We start from the raw sequence: 17,554 nt of genomic DNA on the forward strand, positions 1-17,554 counted from the left end.
TACCATAACAACATCATTTACATCAAGTTTAATATCAAAATGATAAAATATTCAAGCATCATTGTTTCAACTTTCAATAATTTAAAGTTTAATCATCAAATGGATTCTCTAATTCATCATCCTTATTCTCCTCCTCATCATTGACATTGACATTAGATGAATCAATGCCAATGCCACTTACACTTGCACTTGCACTATAAGTTTGCTTGCTATCCGAGTCGTCAAATGCAACAAGCTGAGAAGTGAAAGCATCCAAATCAATATGCTCTGGTTCTATCCCACATCTTCATTCCCCCTTGCTTGTAGTCATGTTGCGTGTGTGAAATGGGCCAAGTTAATGTTTTAAAGCTCACTTTTAGAGTTATATTTTAATTTTTTTATGTGGTGGATTTAAAAATAATTAAATTTTGCAAAAAAACACACCATTTTTGGGCCATCAGACCCTCGGGTTCAACCTGGTCCGAACTAGGCATGTGAATCACGAACCTTGTCCAGACCACAAATGGATCAAACCAGGACCAGGATCGGATCGAACCAGTACCAGTGGTCTAGGGGGGCGAACCCTGCAACTTAGGTTAATACTAATACCATGCCTATCAAAAGTTGTGCCGAAGTCCTTGGATATACTCAAACTACTAGTCAAGTCAATTATTCTATTCCTATGTCCATATCCTTGCATAGTGTACATGCATTTACATCTTCCATCATGACTACATCCACACAAAATGTTAATCCTACACATGCTAGTCAAGGGGGCAACCTTGTTATATGCCTCCTTCCGTGAGTCTTCTATTTCTATCCCAAAACTTAGCCCAGACTGTTTCATCCCTATAACAACAATTAGCTTCCATTACCCAATCCAAGTTTACTGTGCTTACATTTGATGTAGCGAGCCCATTATCTGATGACATTGTCCGTATTGTCCCTCCTAAACATATGGAAGTCCCTCAATTGGAGCTTTACAATGAAAAAAGTGATCCCTTAACTCATGTGAAAACTTTTCAAACTTTGTGTAGTGACTTTGCTGATGATCAAAGACTTATGGCTAAGTTATTTACTCAAACCTTTAGGGATAAAGCTTTGCAATGGTATTGTTCTTTGACTCCTTATTCTATTACATCATTTCAACAATTTGAATTAGCTAATGCTTTCATTCAACAATTTCACAATAATATTGGTCCTAAAATTACATTGACTGATTTGATTCATTGTAAGCAAGGTGTTAAAGAAAAAGTGACTGATTTTGTTGGTAGATATAAACATTTGTATTCTCAAGCTGCTTATCCTATGCCTGATCATGATGTTTAAATAATTTTTATTGCTAATTTACAAAAAGACATTAGGGATAAGATTTTCTTTTCTGAATTTACTTCCTTTACGCAGTTGTGTGCAGTGCCTCATAATTATCAGCTTCGAGTGAGTCAATTTGAATCATCTCCTTCAATGGCTCCAGTTGATAAGAATGAGAGTGCTCAACAATCTTTTGTGAAGTTAAAACCCAACAAGGAATACATCAAGATAAACGACAACATCAATACTCAAGTGGCAACCATGATATCAGGTGTGGCCTCTTTATCCAAATACTTTAGAAAAAAATTTACTCTTTTTTCTGAGTCTTTGCATAGCATAATGTTGAAATTGATAGATAAAAGTGTGTTGAAGTTTCCTCCCATCAAGGCAATTAATACCTCTAAACCTTTGCCATCTTATCATGATCCAAAAGACTTTTGCCAATTTCATCATGAACTTGGTTGTGATACCGAGAAATGTTATACCTTAAGGAGTAGGATTTAAGACATTATTCATAATGATACCATATCTCTAGCTATTGTGAATGACGAAGGAAGCAAATCCATAGCTCCTAATCAAAACCTCCAAATCTTTACTAATCCTTTACCTTCCCATTGTACTAATGTGGTTGACTTTGAGCCTCTTGCATACTCCCAATGACCTTGGTGTTGAGTCCAATAATGTTGTGAATCTTATTGACAAATCTACACCTCCTAAGGACCTATGCATTACCTTTGATTCTAGTGAGACTATCGTTGCACCTGATGGCCCACTATATATTACTGCGAAGATCAAAGATGAACTCTCACGAGGGGTGCTCATTGATCCAGTGTGTATGGTGAATGTGATCACTGAAGAATATCTTTATACTTTACAATGGCATCAGGTATCATATGATAAATCTGATGTCATGGTCAAGGTGTATGATGGTTTCTCTTGCCCTACTATTAGTTCTATTATTTTTCTCGTTGAGGTTGGTACTAAGTGCTTAGATATCATTTTTGCTATCATTCCTACATTAGATAAATTTCGTGTGAAGTTGGGACATCCTTGGCTCTCTTCCATGAAAGCGATCCCTTCTATTCATAAATGTCTAAAATTCCCTCATAATGGCACTATCATAACAATTAATCATAGTATGTACCAACCCACGGTGAAGCGTGGAGATGTCACCCTTGATTACTTTTGGCCTAAACAATTTGAGCCTCTTAAGCCTCAAAGTGATGCTCTTTTTCTATCTTATCAAAGGTGGAAGAATGAAATGATCTTATCTTTGAGTAAGCCTGTAGAGACCCTAGACCAATTCCTCCTTCTCATGATGGACTTGGTGTACTTCCTACACCTTCTATTCCTCCTACAGTTGCCACAGTTCTGCCTTACAAAGGAAAGCGCTGGACATGTCCTATTTTTCAACCTAGTAGAGTTTCTCCCATTCCTCCTTTAAAGGAATAAAGGAAGGCTATGTTCATTGATCCTAAACCTTCACAACCCTCGGCTAAAACTAAAAGAAATCGTTGTGTGAGAGAATGCCGACGCAGATATCATGCTAAGGCTCATGAACTTGCTTTTCAACCCATTTCCTCCCCGAAGACACCAAATGTTGACTTAGTCCTGTTGTGACCATTTTATAACATCACCTAGTCAAAATGGGGGTCCCCTCTTTGCCTCGAGTTCGAGACTCATATATCATTTCATCTTTTGCAAATTTGAGTGAGCAGGGTTAAGTTGGTCATCAATACGATTAATCAAAGCCTGTGGTGGCGAAAGATTGAATGGAAGGTGTCAAGTAAGGTCAATTTGAACAAGATAAGCAAGGAGGTTTGAAAGGTGAACCCCCTGGATGAAATTTCACTAAATAAACAAAATTTCCATTGCTCCCTTGGAGGAGCGGCATCATTTCCATTGCCCCCTTGGAGGAGCGACATCATTTCCTTTGCTCTCTTCAAGAAGCAACCTGACTTCCTTTGCTCTCTTGAAGGAGTGACCTCACTTCCTTTACCCTCTTGGAAGAGCGACCTCACTTCCATTGCCTCCTTGGAACGCTGACCACATTTCCTTTGCCCTCCCAAAAGTCCGAACCTTCCTTTGAGGGTCAAAAAGCCCAAAATTCTTCTAGTTGATCAATAATTGCTAGTGCTAATGTTTGAATTTGTAAAGAAAATGTTTGATAAAGAACAAAGCAAATTGGCTGTCACAAGGATAATATGAAAGGAAGCGATTCTTGAATATTCAACACCTATGTAAAGAGAATGTTTCAAAATCATTTCAAATATAATCATTCAAAGCAATCCCCAATTCTGATCTGCACTTGAAGACACGGTGAATTTCATCTAAGACAGCGATTTTACAATTGTTTTGATCATTGCATCTGATCAAAATGCTCTTAAAGATGGTGATTTTGATCAAAGAGAAAGGTTTTAGAATCAAGCTGAAGGCAGTTTTTGTCCATCTTGGAAAGAAATCAGAGCAAAATTCGATGAAAATTCACATAACATCAGACCTGGAAATAACTTAAAAATCAGAGATGCAGGCTTAATTCACAATCAGACCTAAAATCTTATTTTCAGATTTGAGAATTACTAAGTGTTAATGATTATCTTTTGATTTAAAACGTATTTGTTTCTTCAGGTTTGATATGAGGAAGAATATCCTACAGCTACAAGTCATACAAAGAAGACCACTGACATGAAGAAGTTTGAGTTGCACAGCCAAGGCATGAAAGAAGGATATCACAACAAAAAAACAAAGATTGTGCTCAAGTTTAAGGAAGTGGATGATAGGCATCAATAAAAGGATAGGAAAGCATTCACACATCAAAAAGGAATACAAGAAGGTCCTCAAAGAAGGTTAAGGAAGGCAATACTTCAAAATTCAAAGATTGGGATTAGGAATACATCACAAGGAGGAAAATTTCCAAGTTAGAGTAAAGAAGAGTGAACGTGATCAAGAAAGTTTTAGATGAGCAAATCAAGGTGGCATCCTAGTCACCATTCCATCAATCAGAAGGTTCCACATCAGCATGTCTAGATGCAATGCACCCGACTCATCTATGGAGACACAAACTCCAATGTACCTACCCTCACTATCTATTGGTCAAATATTCAAGAGAGGACATCTGTTCAAATATTGTAATTATCTCATTGGCTAAGGAGAGTTTGTTCCAATAAACCCTAATAAGGGTTTCATCTTGTAATCTTGGCCATTGATATAGATTCAATCCAAGCCATTCATTTGTAAGGGAGCACTATAGAAGGCTTCTCTCTCATTTGTAGAGGTTAATAGCGAATAGGATGTTAATAGCGGGTTAATGTTAGAAAAGTAGAAGTTAGAAGCTAGAATAGATTAGGAGAAGAATAAATTGTTGCTAAGATTGAAGATATGGTGAAATGTGTTGTTTCAACAAGTTACATGGTTTCTACTTCTGATTTGCTTTCATGTTGATTAGATGAATGAAAGGAGTTGTGAATGATTAATGATGAAAATTGTTTATCCATACCACTAGCAATTTGCTGATTGTAAGTTTGCCTTGTGTGGTCAACTGGAATTCTCAATGAGCTTAATTTCAATTGCTATTCACACTTGTGTATGCTATGCCTTGATGATGTCTTTGTTGTTGATAGTAATTTGAACATCACGTGCCTACCTTAGGAGATCACACTAGCTTTGTAGAGTTGTTTGCTGATGACGAAGTGAAACTTTGTTGAATTTCATTCAATCGTTCATTGTTTCTTGCATTTTAGGAGTAGCATAGTCTTCCTAAATCCATCTCCCTTGCTCTTTTTATTGTCCAAGCGAGTAGTTAGAGTCTAAGTTCCAGCAATTCAAGCATTCAAGTATTCAATGTAAGTTCCCTTGGATTACCAGCAATCACATCGACCAATTGAGCAATCCACATGTCAAGACCTGACTATAGAAACCTTGGAGTCGTCTTGGTTTATCACATCATTTAGCATCCAAGAAGATTTTGATCAAGAGCATAGAATACTTTTGGTATTTTATTCTGTGTTTGATTGTACATAAAAACCACATCAACAAGTCCCATTTGTCCAACCTTCGCCTAACCCTAGGGAGGAAGTTCATCCTAAATCACCAAGATTAAAAATTCTTAAGAAAGATGATGGTTCATGTTCTATTCATATCAAAGATCCTATTTTTATTAATCTTGATGAAGAAATGCATGATGATGTTGTTCATGATATCAATGTTGATTCTAATGATTATGATGATACATATGAGCTTGTTGATGTTGACAATGATTTATCTAAACAATTTTCAAAAGCATTAATCCTAGCTGTTAGTGATAGACAAAGGGACTCAGCATTAGAGCATGGTCCTTGTTTAAAACTTGCAGTAGCTCCATCTACCGTGCTTGAAGTTGCTCCTCTTGCATCTTGTCCACCTTCCCAAACCAATGTTCAACAAGAATGGGAGGCAGATGATTTGTTTGATTAGCTTCATTTGTGTCATATATTCTCTTTCCTCTCTCGCTTGTTTGTAATGTGTTTCCCTCGTGATGTGTTTTTCTGTTATGCTAGGTTCTCTTTGGATGACCCTTATCACTTCGTTGGTGCAAGGTAATAAAGAGGCCAAATCTATTGTGATATTCTTCTAGTTGTATCTCAATTCTTCTATTTGTTGTCCTTTGTGTTGCCTACTTAGGGACAATACAAAGCGTTGAGCTCTCTTTTGGTCTCTTCCATGTTGACTCAAAAGACACATGTTTTCTTTTTCCATTGTGCTTGTGGTTCCAGTACCTTTGGGTGATGAGGTCAATTCAATATAAATATTCATGATATACATTATTTATCATAAGAGCGTAATTACCCTAGAATTAGTGGATCCCTTATGTGTTTTTCTATTTTGTGACCATTATCTTTTGATTTGTCCTTTCTTGGGGCATACCATTGTGGTAGTGTGCTTGTCTTTGGATGCATGCTATACCTTAAAGCAATTGCTCCTAATAAGGCGTATGCAAATGCTTTAACGTGGGGGCATACACTACGCTCAATGTTTCACTTTATGCATAGACCATAACATGTCTTGATACTCAAGTTACTTTGCAACCCGAGCCTTTTGCTTTGTAATTTGGTATTTTTTTTTCATGACTCATAGTAAGCTAACTACTGGGCTTGCAGTCGTGATTCTCTCTCTCTTTCCTCTCTTATGATGTCCCTTTTATCTTGATATTGAAGCAGTAAGATCCTAAAGTCCCTTGGGGGCTTAGTGTGTCTTGTCTCTTTGATGTCTTGATGAAAGTTTTCAATGCAAACCTTTGTACTTTACTGTGAGTATGCTTAGTCTCATACTCCCACTAAAGTTTGGGCTAAATTGAGCGTGCCTACAATTTTGTCCTCACGTAGGCCTCACTTTGGCATTCGTCCTCTAAGGTTTTGATTGAAGCTCTAATTCTGCTCACACCAGTCATCAAACTCAAATTTTCATTGTCTACACTTTCCTCCCCTTAATTCTGGGACCTTGATGTCCAAGACTAGAGCGCAGTGCCATGGTCCTCTCAAAAAGGGTCCATTTTGGGGCCTCATAACAGTCACTTAGTTTGAGTTGGAACCTAGATCCCCGTCGGCCCGTGTCGAAAATTGAATTTTTCTTCGACTAGCATGTATAAAAGGAGGTGTACCCCTCTCATTTTAAACCTAATCCGGAATATTCAACTTCTCAATTACACTCTGACGAATTCAAGTGAGCAAGCAATCAGTCTTCTTTCAAGCATTGGAGTAGAAGTAAAGTCAAGATTCAAGCATTGGAGAAGACATTCATATTCTATGTTCTATGAAGACTATCTACATGAAACCCTAATTCCTTGTGAAGACAAACAAAACTTCATCAAAGGTATATCATTAGTGTTTCAAACGTTTTCAAGCCTTTCCCTCAAAAGGAAAGTATTTTACCACAGTACTTCATTTACATTTTAATTCAATTTCATGGTTAATTCCAAAATCGGGGTTTGACCTAAGGCAAACCTGTATTACCCACAATTTTCACTTTTTCATTGTGTGGAGGAATAGTTACAAAGTTACGTTTCAGAGGATTGACGGGGTTCACAGAGGTGAATAGGTTCACCTTTTGATGGCGGGAAGTTCGAAGGACCAAGGCGACCACCACCATGGTCTCGACAATTCAAGCCAAATTTCTGGGAACAAATCCAAACCTTCATCTACTGCTCAGATCCAGGTTTCTGGCTACGTTTGACGTTTGTAGCTCACTGTTTATGCATATCTGCTTCAATAATCCACCATTGCACCCTAATCTTCAAATAATTCAAATTCAATTTAATTCAAGGGAAAGAAGAGCCCCATTTAGGAGGCCTGAAATCAGATCATAATCTGTCTATTAGGCTTAGATCTATCAAATTTCTATTTTTCCCTAATGTGATGGTAATTAAGCAAAAATTAGCGGTTTTACTACATCCCATGGTGAAACCCTAATTTTCCACCACATTACACGATCACAATTGATGAGAGAAAACTTGTCTTAAAATTTACAAATCTCCAAGGGTTGATTAGGAACCCTCATAGGAGATTTAGTTAAAACTCTCATTGCTTGAGGACAAGTGATTTCTGGAAGTGCGGGTTGTCATACCCCCACCATGACACTACAAACATCATCAAATAAAATATGGAAATTGTCTTACAATTAATAAGACTTCACAATTTCATTGTCCCCTAGCGTTAATAATAATGACAACAACAGTTCGTGGGATAAAGATTATTGTATGTGTTTATCGAATAACATTTTGCTTATATAGATTGTTCTTCTTCCCTTATGGCAATGATTTTATAAGTAATCAATTAAAGAAAGAATTAAGGAGGAATAGTTCTAATAGAACAAAGCGACTCTAAGCAAGGGTTAGCTATGAAGGGGCGGTTGTCATCAAGTTGGAGACATCTCTCTCACAATACTGACAACCCGTGGGGAATATTATGGCCCTCCACCGTCTAGGAAGGGTATATAAGGCCATTCAAGCAGCCAAGCGAGCATCTAGTTTTTAGACATTGACAACTAGCATACAATATTAATAATCTCATTGCGATTTGGTATGGGGAAAGTATTAGTTAATAATGCGATGATAATGTTTATTTGAATTACCCTCTAAACAATGTACGAGCTAGTTAGAATTATATAATCATATGATCTCTAGTGTATATATTAGTGGGCAATAGTGTATAATCTCTATATACTAAATTAAAACTATGATGCATAAATTCTGATATGTTGATTTAATGATTATCAACCTTGGTTAAGGGATAAGGGGATACATGGAGGGGAAATATGATGAGGTCCTCTCCTAGGTACACCACCTCATTGTGGTGACCGAATAGTCCCATGAGGCTAGGGAGGCACAAGGAGTGTTGCCCTTGGGCTTAGGAGGGAAGGACTCTTGGGACACCCTACTGTAGTAGTCTTGACTTCCCTGTCTAGATTGGCTATGGGAATTAAGGAATTCATATTATAGGGTGGATGATAAAGGTGGGATGGTGAGGGGAAATGCCACAGGATTCCTCACTAGGTATGCCGCCTTATGGTGGTGATCGAATGGTCCCATGAGGCCAAGAGGGATAGGAGATCTGCTCTTGGGCCTAGGGTAGAGCAACATTCAATACCCTAACATACCCTTTATCTTAGTCTCCTTATAATTGAAATGAATCATTTAATTATGTCTATCTTATAATCAAGTTAATGCTTGTAAACCCCAGTAACAAGATCTATGTTTGCTTATTATTTCTAAGAATGGATTGTTTAATTATGTTTTCAATGGTTATATAAGATGTTTTCAGGACCTCAATTTGGGTGATCTAAGTTGGTATGTAACTCTATTGCATCTCTTACTTGGAAATTTGATTTTAGGGCAAAACTAGGGCATTTATAAAAAGAGGACATTACAGAAAATAATTGATATGCATACCATCTCTATGAAGTATCTGCAATAATCGTCACTCACCACAGTGGAAGCAAAAAATAATCGAATTGTGTCTGGAAAAACTCTCACAACCAGGTACCCTAAAGCCTGCCAAAGCGCAAAAACTATCTGCTTGTAAAATGATGTTGCCGTAGTCAATGTGGTAATGCAAGGGCAATAGGTAATAATATGAAGTACTCCGGAAAAAGTAGATGTAAGCATGATATAGCTGATATGACTTATCCTATACTTAAATCGCCTCTACCAAATAACCTCATCCATAAAGTACTCAATTGCTTGTCTGAAAAGGTGCACCAACTCATATGCATGCCAAGAACTGAAATCTTGTGTAGAATGATTGGAAAGTGGACAGTGATGCCATCTCTGAAATTTTGCCCACAACTCCATTCCTGACTCATCACCTGACTGCCAGAAATTGCACCTGGGTCCCAAATCCTATGATCAACTCCAATCTCATCATTGAAATCAGAAAAAATCTCCAACAGTCAAGTTGAAGAGTAGACTATAAAAAGTCATATCAGCATTCACATCAAATAATAGATTATCAACAAACTGAAGATTATTGTGAATTCCAAACTCAAACCAATCCGCTTGCTGATCCAACCTCCCATTTTCTGATTTCTTGGGACAATGTAATAAATCAAACTCTATTGAATGCAATCAAGTTCTTCCACTATCTGTTGGATCTCCTTGACACTCTCTATTCTCCTGCTCTTTGAACTATATGAACATATCAGACTGGTTTTCTGTTTCTTATAGAGTCATTTGAGAATTCTTCAGGAAATCCTTAGTTGCACTAAGCTCATCTTCCTTAGTTTTTGTTTTGTTGTACAAAATCAAAGCCTCATTTGCAATCTTGGTAGACATATCTCTATCATGGATCATGTGTAAGAAGGCTGATTTCACTTCCTTCATAGTGCTCTTCATCATCTGCAATTTAGCAAGGGAAGCAACTTGTTCATACTGATTTTTTTTTTGTCTTTTGGATGTAACTCTCCACAAGACTTCTATTGCCATCAAATTTAGATAAAGTTTGTGCTTCAATTTCTACTGACAACAAACATTAATTTTTCCAACTTCCCTTGTAAAAGACAGGATCTTTTAAGTTTAGAGAATTTTTGTTATGATGCATGTAGAAATTAGAATTAGTTCCATACTTTCCAATAGTATCACCATGGTTGTACTAAATCTTTTGTGCCTCTTCCTTATCATCTTCAACATTAAGTTGCCAATTCAAATCAACAAAGTCACTAGGCCTGTGCTCGATATCAGCTTCATACAATGATAAATCAGATTTGTTTTTAAGACCATCCTTTATGCATGACTCCTGAGTTGAAGTATGGCTTCATTATAATCAAAAGGAAATTCATCCCAATATGGATCCTTATCATACTTAGGTGCCAACACACCTGGATCCCAAGTGCTTAAGAGCTGATTGTTTTGCACAGAGAAAATGGGCTCACTGTGCTCATCATGAGTGTTAGATTCTCTAAACAGATCTCTCTCCAACTTATTAGTACTTAAATCATCATAAACATCCCTCCCCGTAGGCTTGGTTTGCAAGTAAAACCAAAAGCCACTTGACTTATCATCACTGGAATGAAATAAGGGATCATCAAAAGCTGATTTGAAGACATCATTATTTTTTGCTTTCACCATGGCCTTCATCTGAAAATACATTTGGGAACTCATATCAATCATTTGCTCCACTAGAATCATCAAGGAAGTCATTAGTCTTATAATCATTATTGGATGAATCTGAACTAGAATCCAAGGACACTGTTTTGTCTTTTGCATTATGCACAATCTCATCCACAGTAGCTGCATGCATGTCAATGAATCATCTGGAGGCTCTGTAACATTTTCCTCATGTTTTAAGACAATCTCTCCATCAGATTTTTTCGCTCTAGATTCCTCTTCAACCACCTACTCATTATCCAAGAAAGGATTGAACGTCTTTTCACACTAAATCACATTTTCAGCTAAGATCCTTTTAGCTGATAAGATTCCTTGATCGACCTTTTCCCTGTTAGCTGGTAGAATAGAAAAAGTTGTGGCACATCAATACTGGCATTAATAGTCAAAACCATAATAGTTTGCATGGCTGCAATAACATCATTAGCATGTTCTTTCTTGACTGTAGCAAAGAAATGGTGAAACATTCTGTAGATCAAATCACTCAAACCCAAATCCAACATAATGTTATTCTTTCAGGTTTGTGGAAGTGTTTCAAGTATGGCAACTCTTCTAGAATAGTGAGAACATGTGATATCACCAATATCCTAGAAATTGTCCACCATCAGCTGAATTATCTCTTTCATTGTGTTATCATCATAAGAAGCTTTAGGTGCAAAAATTCTCACGATCTCACTTGAAGATGAAGTAACCATCAGTCTTATCTCATCATCTGTATGTTTCAGCCACCTGTGCTTACCTAAGGAAGCCACTGCAGGAATTAGAGCTGCTTGCAACAATACATAGGGTGACTGCTCTACAACTATCAAACATTCTTCTACTTCTTTCAGAGTTTAGAAAACAACATCACTTGGTTGAGATTGATAACTGAGTTCACTACCTGTATTCATGAGTATTTTGGCCGACCACTTTCTATCTTTTGATACCATGCTTCACAACTGAAAATCAATTTTCTGAACCACCCAATAGGCTGGTAGAAACTTTAGCTCTGATACCACTGTAAGACTCCTGTATAATTTTGAATTTTTGCCCCTTTTTTTCACATTTTCCACTGAGTAATTTTTCAAACAGTTTGCTTGCAGGTTTGAATGCACAGTTCTGATTTGCAAATGTAATGATGTTGTTTATTTCATGAGGATGGGTGATTCAACATTTAGATTGTTTTTACGACAAGAGTTTAATTGTGTTATAATAATTCTTGAAATATCTACTTACGAACAGCAGTTATATTGCACAAATATGACATTAAATAACTCTTAGCAATTTACAATTAGCGAGTTCTAACCTCTTATTTGCAGAACATATCTCTTCAAATTCATGTATAGATACGAGTCTAATACCTTCAGCCTTTTTTTTTTGAAAATAACATATACTCGTTGAACCACATGCCTTCATTTTTATTTTTTAAAGAAAATAATGTATTTGTACCTGTCCTCCCCTGTACCAGTTCTGGTCCCCATCTCTTGGTAACTATGATAAATCATTAGTTCAGAATTAATTTATGAGCTTTAGAGTGATTCATCAAGTGACACCTTGACAATATAATTCCTATTGATCATCCATACTAGTATGTAGGGATTTTATTTAAGATTTTTCAAAGGTTTATATTCACTGATTCTACACTAGTATAAGTCAACTGCAAATTTTGGCACTTTGAATTCTCCCTTATTAATTTTGGAGATTATGGATTATTTTATTTTAAATTCTCTTTGTTCATACTTCCGGGGGATGGTCTATCAGGTATTCTGATATTACACTAGTGATTTATCTTTGTCTAACAAATTATGTGGGTGCTCTTGTTTAAAAATTAAATTGAATGATAGGAAATTCTCATGTACGGTTATCAGAGGGGAAGTTTCATTTTACCTATCTCAAAAAAGGATATGATTGCACTAGGAATTGTCTCTCAAGAGTGAGATGGTTGCAAATTATATCACTGGTAAATATTTTCTTTGTGAAAACTTTTTATTGTCAACTGGGGAACATACTGGTTTGGCTTTTTATTCAATTTTTTAACTCTCTTTAATGCATAATCCTCAAGCCAACCTTGATTTGCTAATGTGATCAGTCCATTGTTGGTCACCAGACATGATGGTTTGAGTAATGATTTTTATTTATCTCTTATGGACTTGTAAAACACTAAGAGGGGGGGTGAATCAATGTCACCAAAAACAATACTACTTTAAACACTGACTGGTAGATGTACTTAACAAGTTTGTTAAACACTATGCATGCAATCCAAAATGATATAAAAACATCCACAATAAGTAAAACATCCACCATAACACAAGTGTTTATACGTGGAAAACCCAAATGGGAAAAACCACGGTGAGATGGGACTCACAAGTTAACTATCTGCAGTAATAGATAATTGACCGGTTAGGGTCTACAAAAAGTTGCTCTGCTAGGAGCGAATACTGTTAAAGATCCCAAAGCTTAGTTAAAAGCTATACCCTGTTAGGAGTAACCTCGGTAGAGGATTTCTGAATCCAAACTAATGGATCACTTGGTTAGCAGATTTGTACAATGAAGCTTGTTAGAGCTTACCCGGTTAGGGGATTTGACTGTTGCAGTGATTAGAAAACAACAGATGGTGTGATCTAGTAGTAGCACAACTTGCTTGAATAGATACTAACTTAACACTTCTGCCTTCGCATCAAAACATCACATATCATATCTCCTTCGCTCATACAAAATAATTCATTGTGATGTCAATATATAGACATTTAGATTTCATGTCGGCCTTGAGAAATCATATCACAATTTCCTAGGTGTAGTGTATCTGGTCAAACAATCATAACTCATCACAAAAGTATCGCCAAAAATTGTCGGTGAGGATAACTCATCACATAATCAATGAATACCAGTTGGACTAACAATACCGGTTGGAGTTAAACATATAAACCGTTTGTCCTTAGATGCTCCTTGGATAATCTCCGTTGGATCTTCAGGTTGATGTCGAGTTATGAATATCCATATATAAATATTTACACATCAGCTGACTCCATGCATATACCGGTTGTCACCATGTACTGGTTTGATATAAACCTTCTAGCATACCGGTTGCAGTATAACTAACTTTGAAGTCACACCGGTAGACAATGTGAACATATGTGTTATGTGTTACATCAATGACAACATATAAATCATTACAATCATCATCAAGCCAACAATTTCACAAATGGATTTAATACCTTAATGATTTTACTCTTGTTACAGTTGTAATTTAACTTTAAGAACACCATCTTTGTTGTATTGTTTATTCTTTTTGTGTCATGTCAAATTGGTAACTGGATGGTAATATCTCCTTTGATATTAGTTTATATGCAGAAGTGTTCGTGTGGGTCCATGCATGTGAATTTTTTTTTACACTTACGCACTTCACTATATTAACCCATATTGTGGTATTTATATTGATGCTCTTTCTAGTGATCCATTTATAGGGTATTTCGAGGTATTTTATAGAGTTCAAATGTACTACTGTCACTATTGATATTGTGTTGGAACTGGAAATTATTGTTATGGAGTAGGTGTTTATGCCCATGCTGCCCTTCATGGAATTGAGTAATTTTAATTTATGCTGGTGTCATTTTTCATATCATAAAACTGAATGCGCACATCAAAATTCTTTACCATTTGAAGCAATGCAACTGTAGAATACCGTCGTATACATTTATGTTTGAGTTTTCATGTACGATGCCTTTGGAAATAATATAATATTACAGCTAAATTCTGCATTTTAACAATCTCTAGCATTACAAGAAATGCAACAGTTCAAAAAACATATGAGTGATATTGGTAAATATCAATCTCCAGGCTGGAGATATGGAGTGTAGTTGTGGTGGCAAGATGGTCAAAGGTGTATGTGTGAAACCAAAGAAGGGAGATGCAATCCTTTTCTGGAGTATGGTAAGTTTTTCTCTTCCTCCTTGATGTAGAATAGCAGTTGCTGTGGTGTATATTTCAACTCAACTGCTTGGATTTGCTAAATCGTGCCATCTGTTCACTAAGTTTAAATACATTAGGGAATAAATAGCGTAAAGCAGTGTTTAGTTGGATTTGGAAAGCTGAGAATGGTACTTACAATATGTTATTTCAATTGTTTTATCATGCATGTGAAAACAGCTATAAGAGGTTATAGTTGATATAGTTCATTTGTTGCTTTGGCTTAATATTTTATGGGTTTTCATCTTCATTTATTTATGGTCTTTGGTATTGATCACCTTTATCTGGATACATGCAGGGTCTTGATGGTTCAGTGGACCCAAAAAGTATTCATGGAGGTTGTGAGGTATCGGGGGGTGTTAAATGGTCAGCTACGAAATGGATGAGAGAGAGGATTGCCTAACCACGCACTTATTGCCCTTGCTAAAGTAGTCTGAAAAGTAGTATATCTGTAGAAAGGGTGATGTTTATCTCCCTTAAGCATAGAAACTAAAAAGATAAATATTGTATAGAAGTTCTACATATTGGTAGAAAACATTCTGCAGCTGCAGCGGGAGTAGGATCAATATGAGATCATAGTTGCGGAGATTTGCAACTGAGCATGTATTTGCCCAACATACAAGTATATCCAGTGTATGTATTATCTTTGCAATTCGAGGAAAGCGAAGAGTGAATGCTGGTGGACTGACAGTAGCAATATTTTGTGTTTCTCGACAAACTATAATGTTTTCCAATGGTAAAAATTTATGAATAGAGACTTTAGTAATATATTTGTTGATGTCGTGTTTATAAACTGTTAGAGAATTACAAATTCAGGTTCTTCATCGATGAGCAGAAAAGTTTTTACGCAAAGAAAATATTTACTATCAGTTATGTGGAACAATATTATAGATCTGACTTCCTAGAAAGTCACCTTTTATTTATGTCAGCAAATTTCTCTAGCAGACATTGTAACTATATGTATTTTTAGGTAAAAAATATTTGACAACCTAATAGTAGTAGGCATGTTTACTTAGGTATGATAAACCTCTGTAATTATGTTACCAAGATATTTCATGTAGTCTAATCTCTTTACGTAGTGGAGTTTAAATAGTTAAAACATATTATCAGTTTAGTTATATTGTACAATCAGCAAGTGTAGTTATGACTTGTTGATTGATTATAATAGTTTTGAGTAGTTGCCGATGGTGGGAATTCTTTAGCAACTGTCAGCAGCTGTCAATTGATTAAATTGTGCAGCTGCTCTTTATCATCTCAATGATGGATTACAAAGTGTGATCTGAAATGCTGAATCAAAACAATTCTACATAGTCGAATCTAGAAACCATATGCAATAAACCTAGATTACTCTGAGTTTCTGGGATGGGGACGGTAGGGGATGACTGAATGAGGTTTTGGGATGACAAATTATTTTGCCAAATTTGGGGATGGGGGGGACAGTAAAGGGGATGGCTATATAAAATATAGGGAAAATTTAAAATATATAGGGAAATTTTAAGTGTTCATATGAAAACATGGATTAAGGATGCACATACACATTATATTCATATGAAAACATGGATATAGCATGCATATGATGCTAGGAAAGCAATATAGGATGCAAAGTTTGAGCATACAACATTGTCAATACTCAATATGCATCATAATTCATAATTCATAATTCATAATTCATAATTCATTGCCAATATGCACGGGATAGTAGATATTAAAGAAATACCATAAAAAATTGTCATAAGGCTACACAATTGCCAGACAATTTTATTGTCAATTATGATATGAAGATGCAAAAAAACAAAGTACATTGCTGCCCTTAATCTACTTCTAACATTGCATCAAAATTAGAGTCTTTTGAGTCTCTCCCACTGTCATGGTCCACACCCACCTCATCCAACGAAATCAGAACTAATCCCCTTAGTGCCTCTTCAACTTGGGCCACATCTTGGGGATCAACATTACATCATAAAGCTAGAGTCTACCGATAGTTTGGAGTGCAACTATCCTAAAGTCAAAGAGCATTATGTACAACCACTAGCTTCTTTGCTTGTTTAAATGTAAGTCTATTCCTTTTGATATAGTGGATAAAGCCATATATGGACCAATTCCTCTCTGCAACAATGGAACTAGCAACCTAAATGAGACAAGTGGCAAGCAACTTTGATTGTGGTGTATCCCTCCCCATGCCATGTCCACCATCCAATAGGGTCTCTTTCGACGAATATAGCTATATCCAACCTTGCCTATGGTTTACTCAATGTAGGAACAAAGATTTGTGAAGTCAAGGAATTGTGCACGAAGTATAAAAGCCTCCTTTGGATATATCTCATCAATGGCTTGTGTGAACCCTTCTTAAACCTCATTGTCATCACATGGAGGCACCCTTCCATTTCTTAGTACATACCATTTGGGATTCATTGCATAGGTTGCCATATGAAGCGGGGTGTTCATTATGTTCGACCTCTATATCACAATGGGCCTAATATGTTGCTCATAGAACCCCAAAGTAGGATCCTTAGCCAAAATTGTTTGCTTAATCTTCTCAAGCATATTATCGATTATCTCATATATCTCTCCAAGACTAGGAGAGTCTGTATCAACATATTTGATGACATCTACAATAGGTGAGATGATAGAGCAAACTTGTCTGCAAGTGCAAAGTTCAAAATATGAAAATCAATAAACTAATATTTA

At 36.3% G+C, this 17,554-nt stretch overlaps 1 protein-coding gene across 3 annotated transcripts in view; it reads left to right on the plus strand.

Moving 5' to 3' along the window:
* LOC131029530 (prolyl 4-hydroxylase 1) overlaps window positions 1-15,659 on the plus strand; it is a 213,778-nt gene extending 198,119 nt beyond the window's left edge. For 2 of the 3 annotated variants that reach the window (XM_057960037.2, XM_057960036.2), the window contains 2 exons: window positions 14,738-14,830; window positions 15,165-15,659. In XM_057960037.2, coding sequence (XP_057816020.1) covers window positions 14,738-14,830; window positions 15,165-15,269 — 198 coding nt within the window. In that variant the 3' untranslated portion in view covers window positions 15,270-15,659. Of the gene's footprint in view, window positions 1-1,383; window positions 1,562-14,737; window positions 14,831-15,164 lie in introns of all 3 variants that reach the window. The other variant, XR_009102788.2, reaches the window with a different exon arrangement.
* Window positions 15,660-17,554: the final 1,895 nt, after the last annotated feature.

This window comes from Cryptomeria japonica, chromosome 5 (genome assembly GCF_030272615.1).
Source record: "Cryptomeria japonica chromosome 5, Sugi_1.0, whole genome shotgun sequence".
In the NCBI taxonomy this organism is placed as follows: Eukaryota; Viridiplantae; Streptophyta; class Pinopsida; order Cupressales; family Cupressaceae; genus Cryptomeria; species Cryptomeria japonica.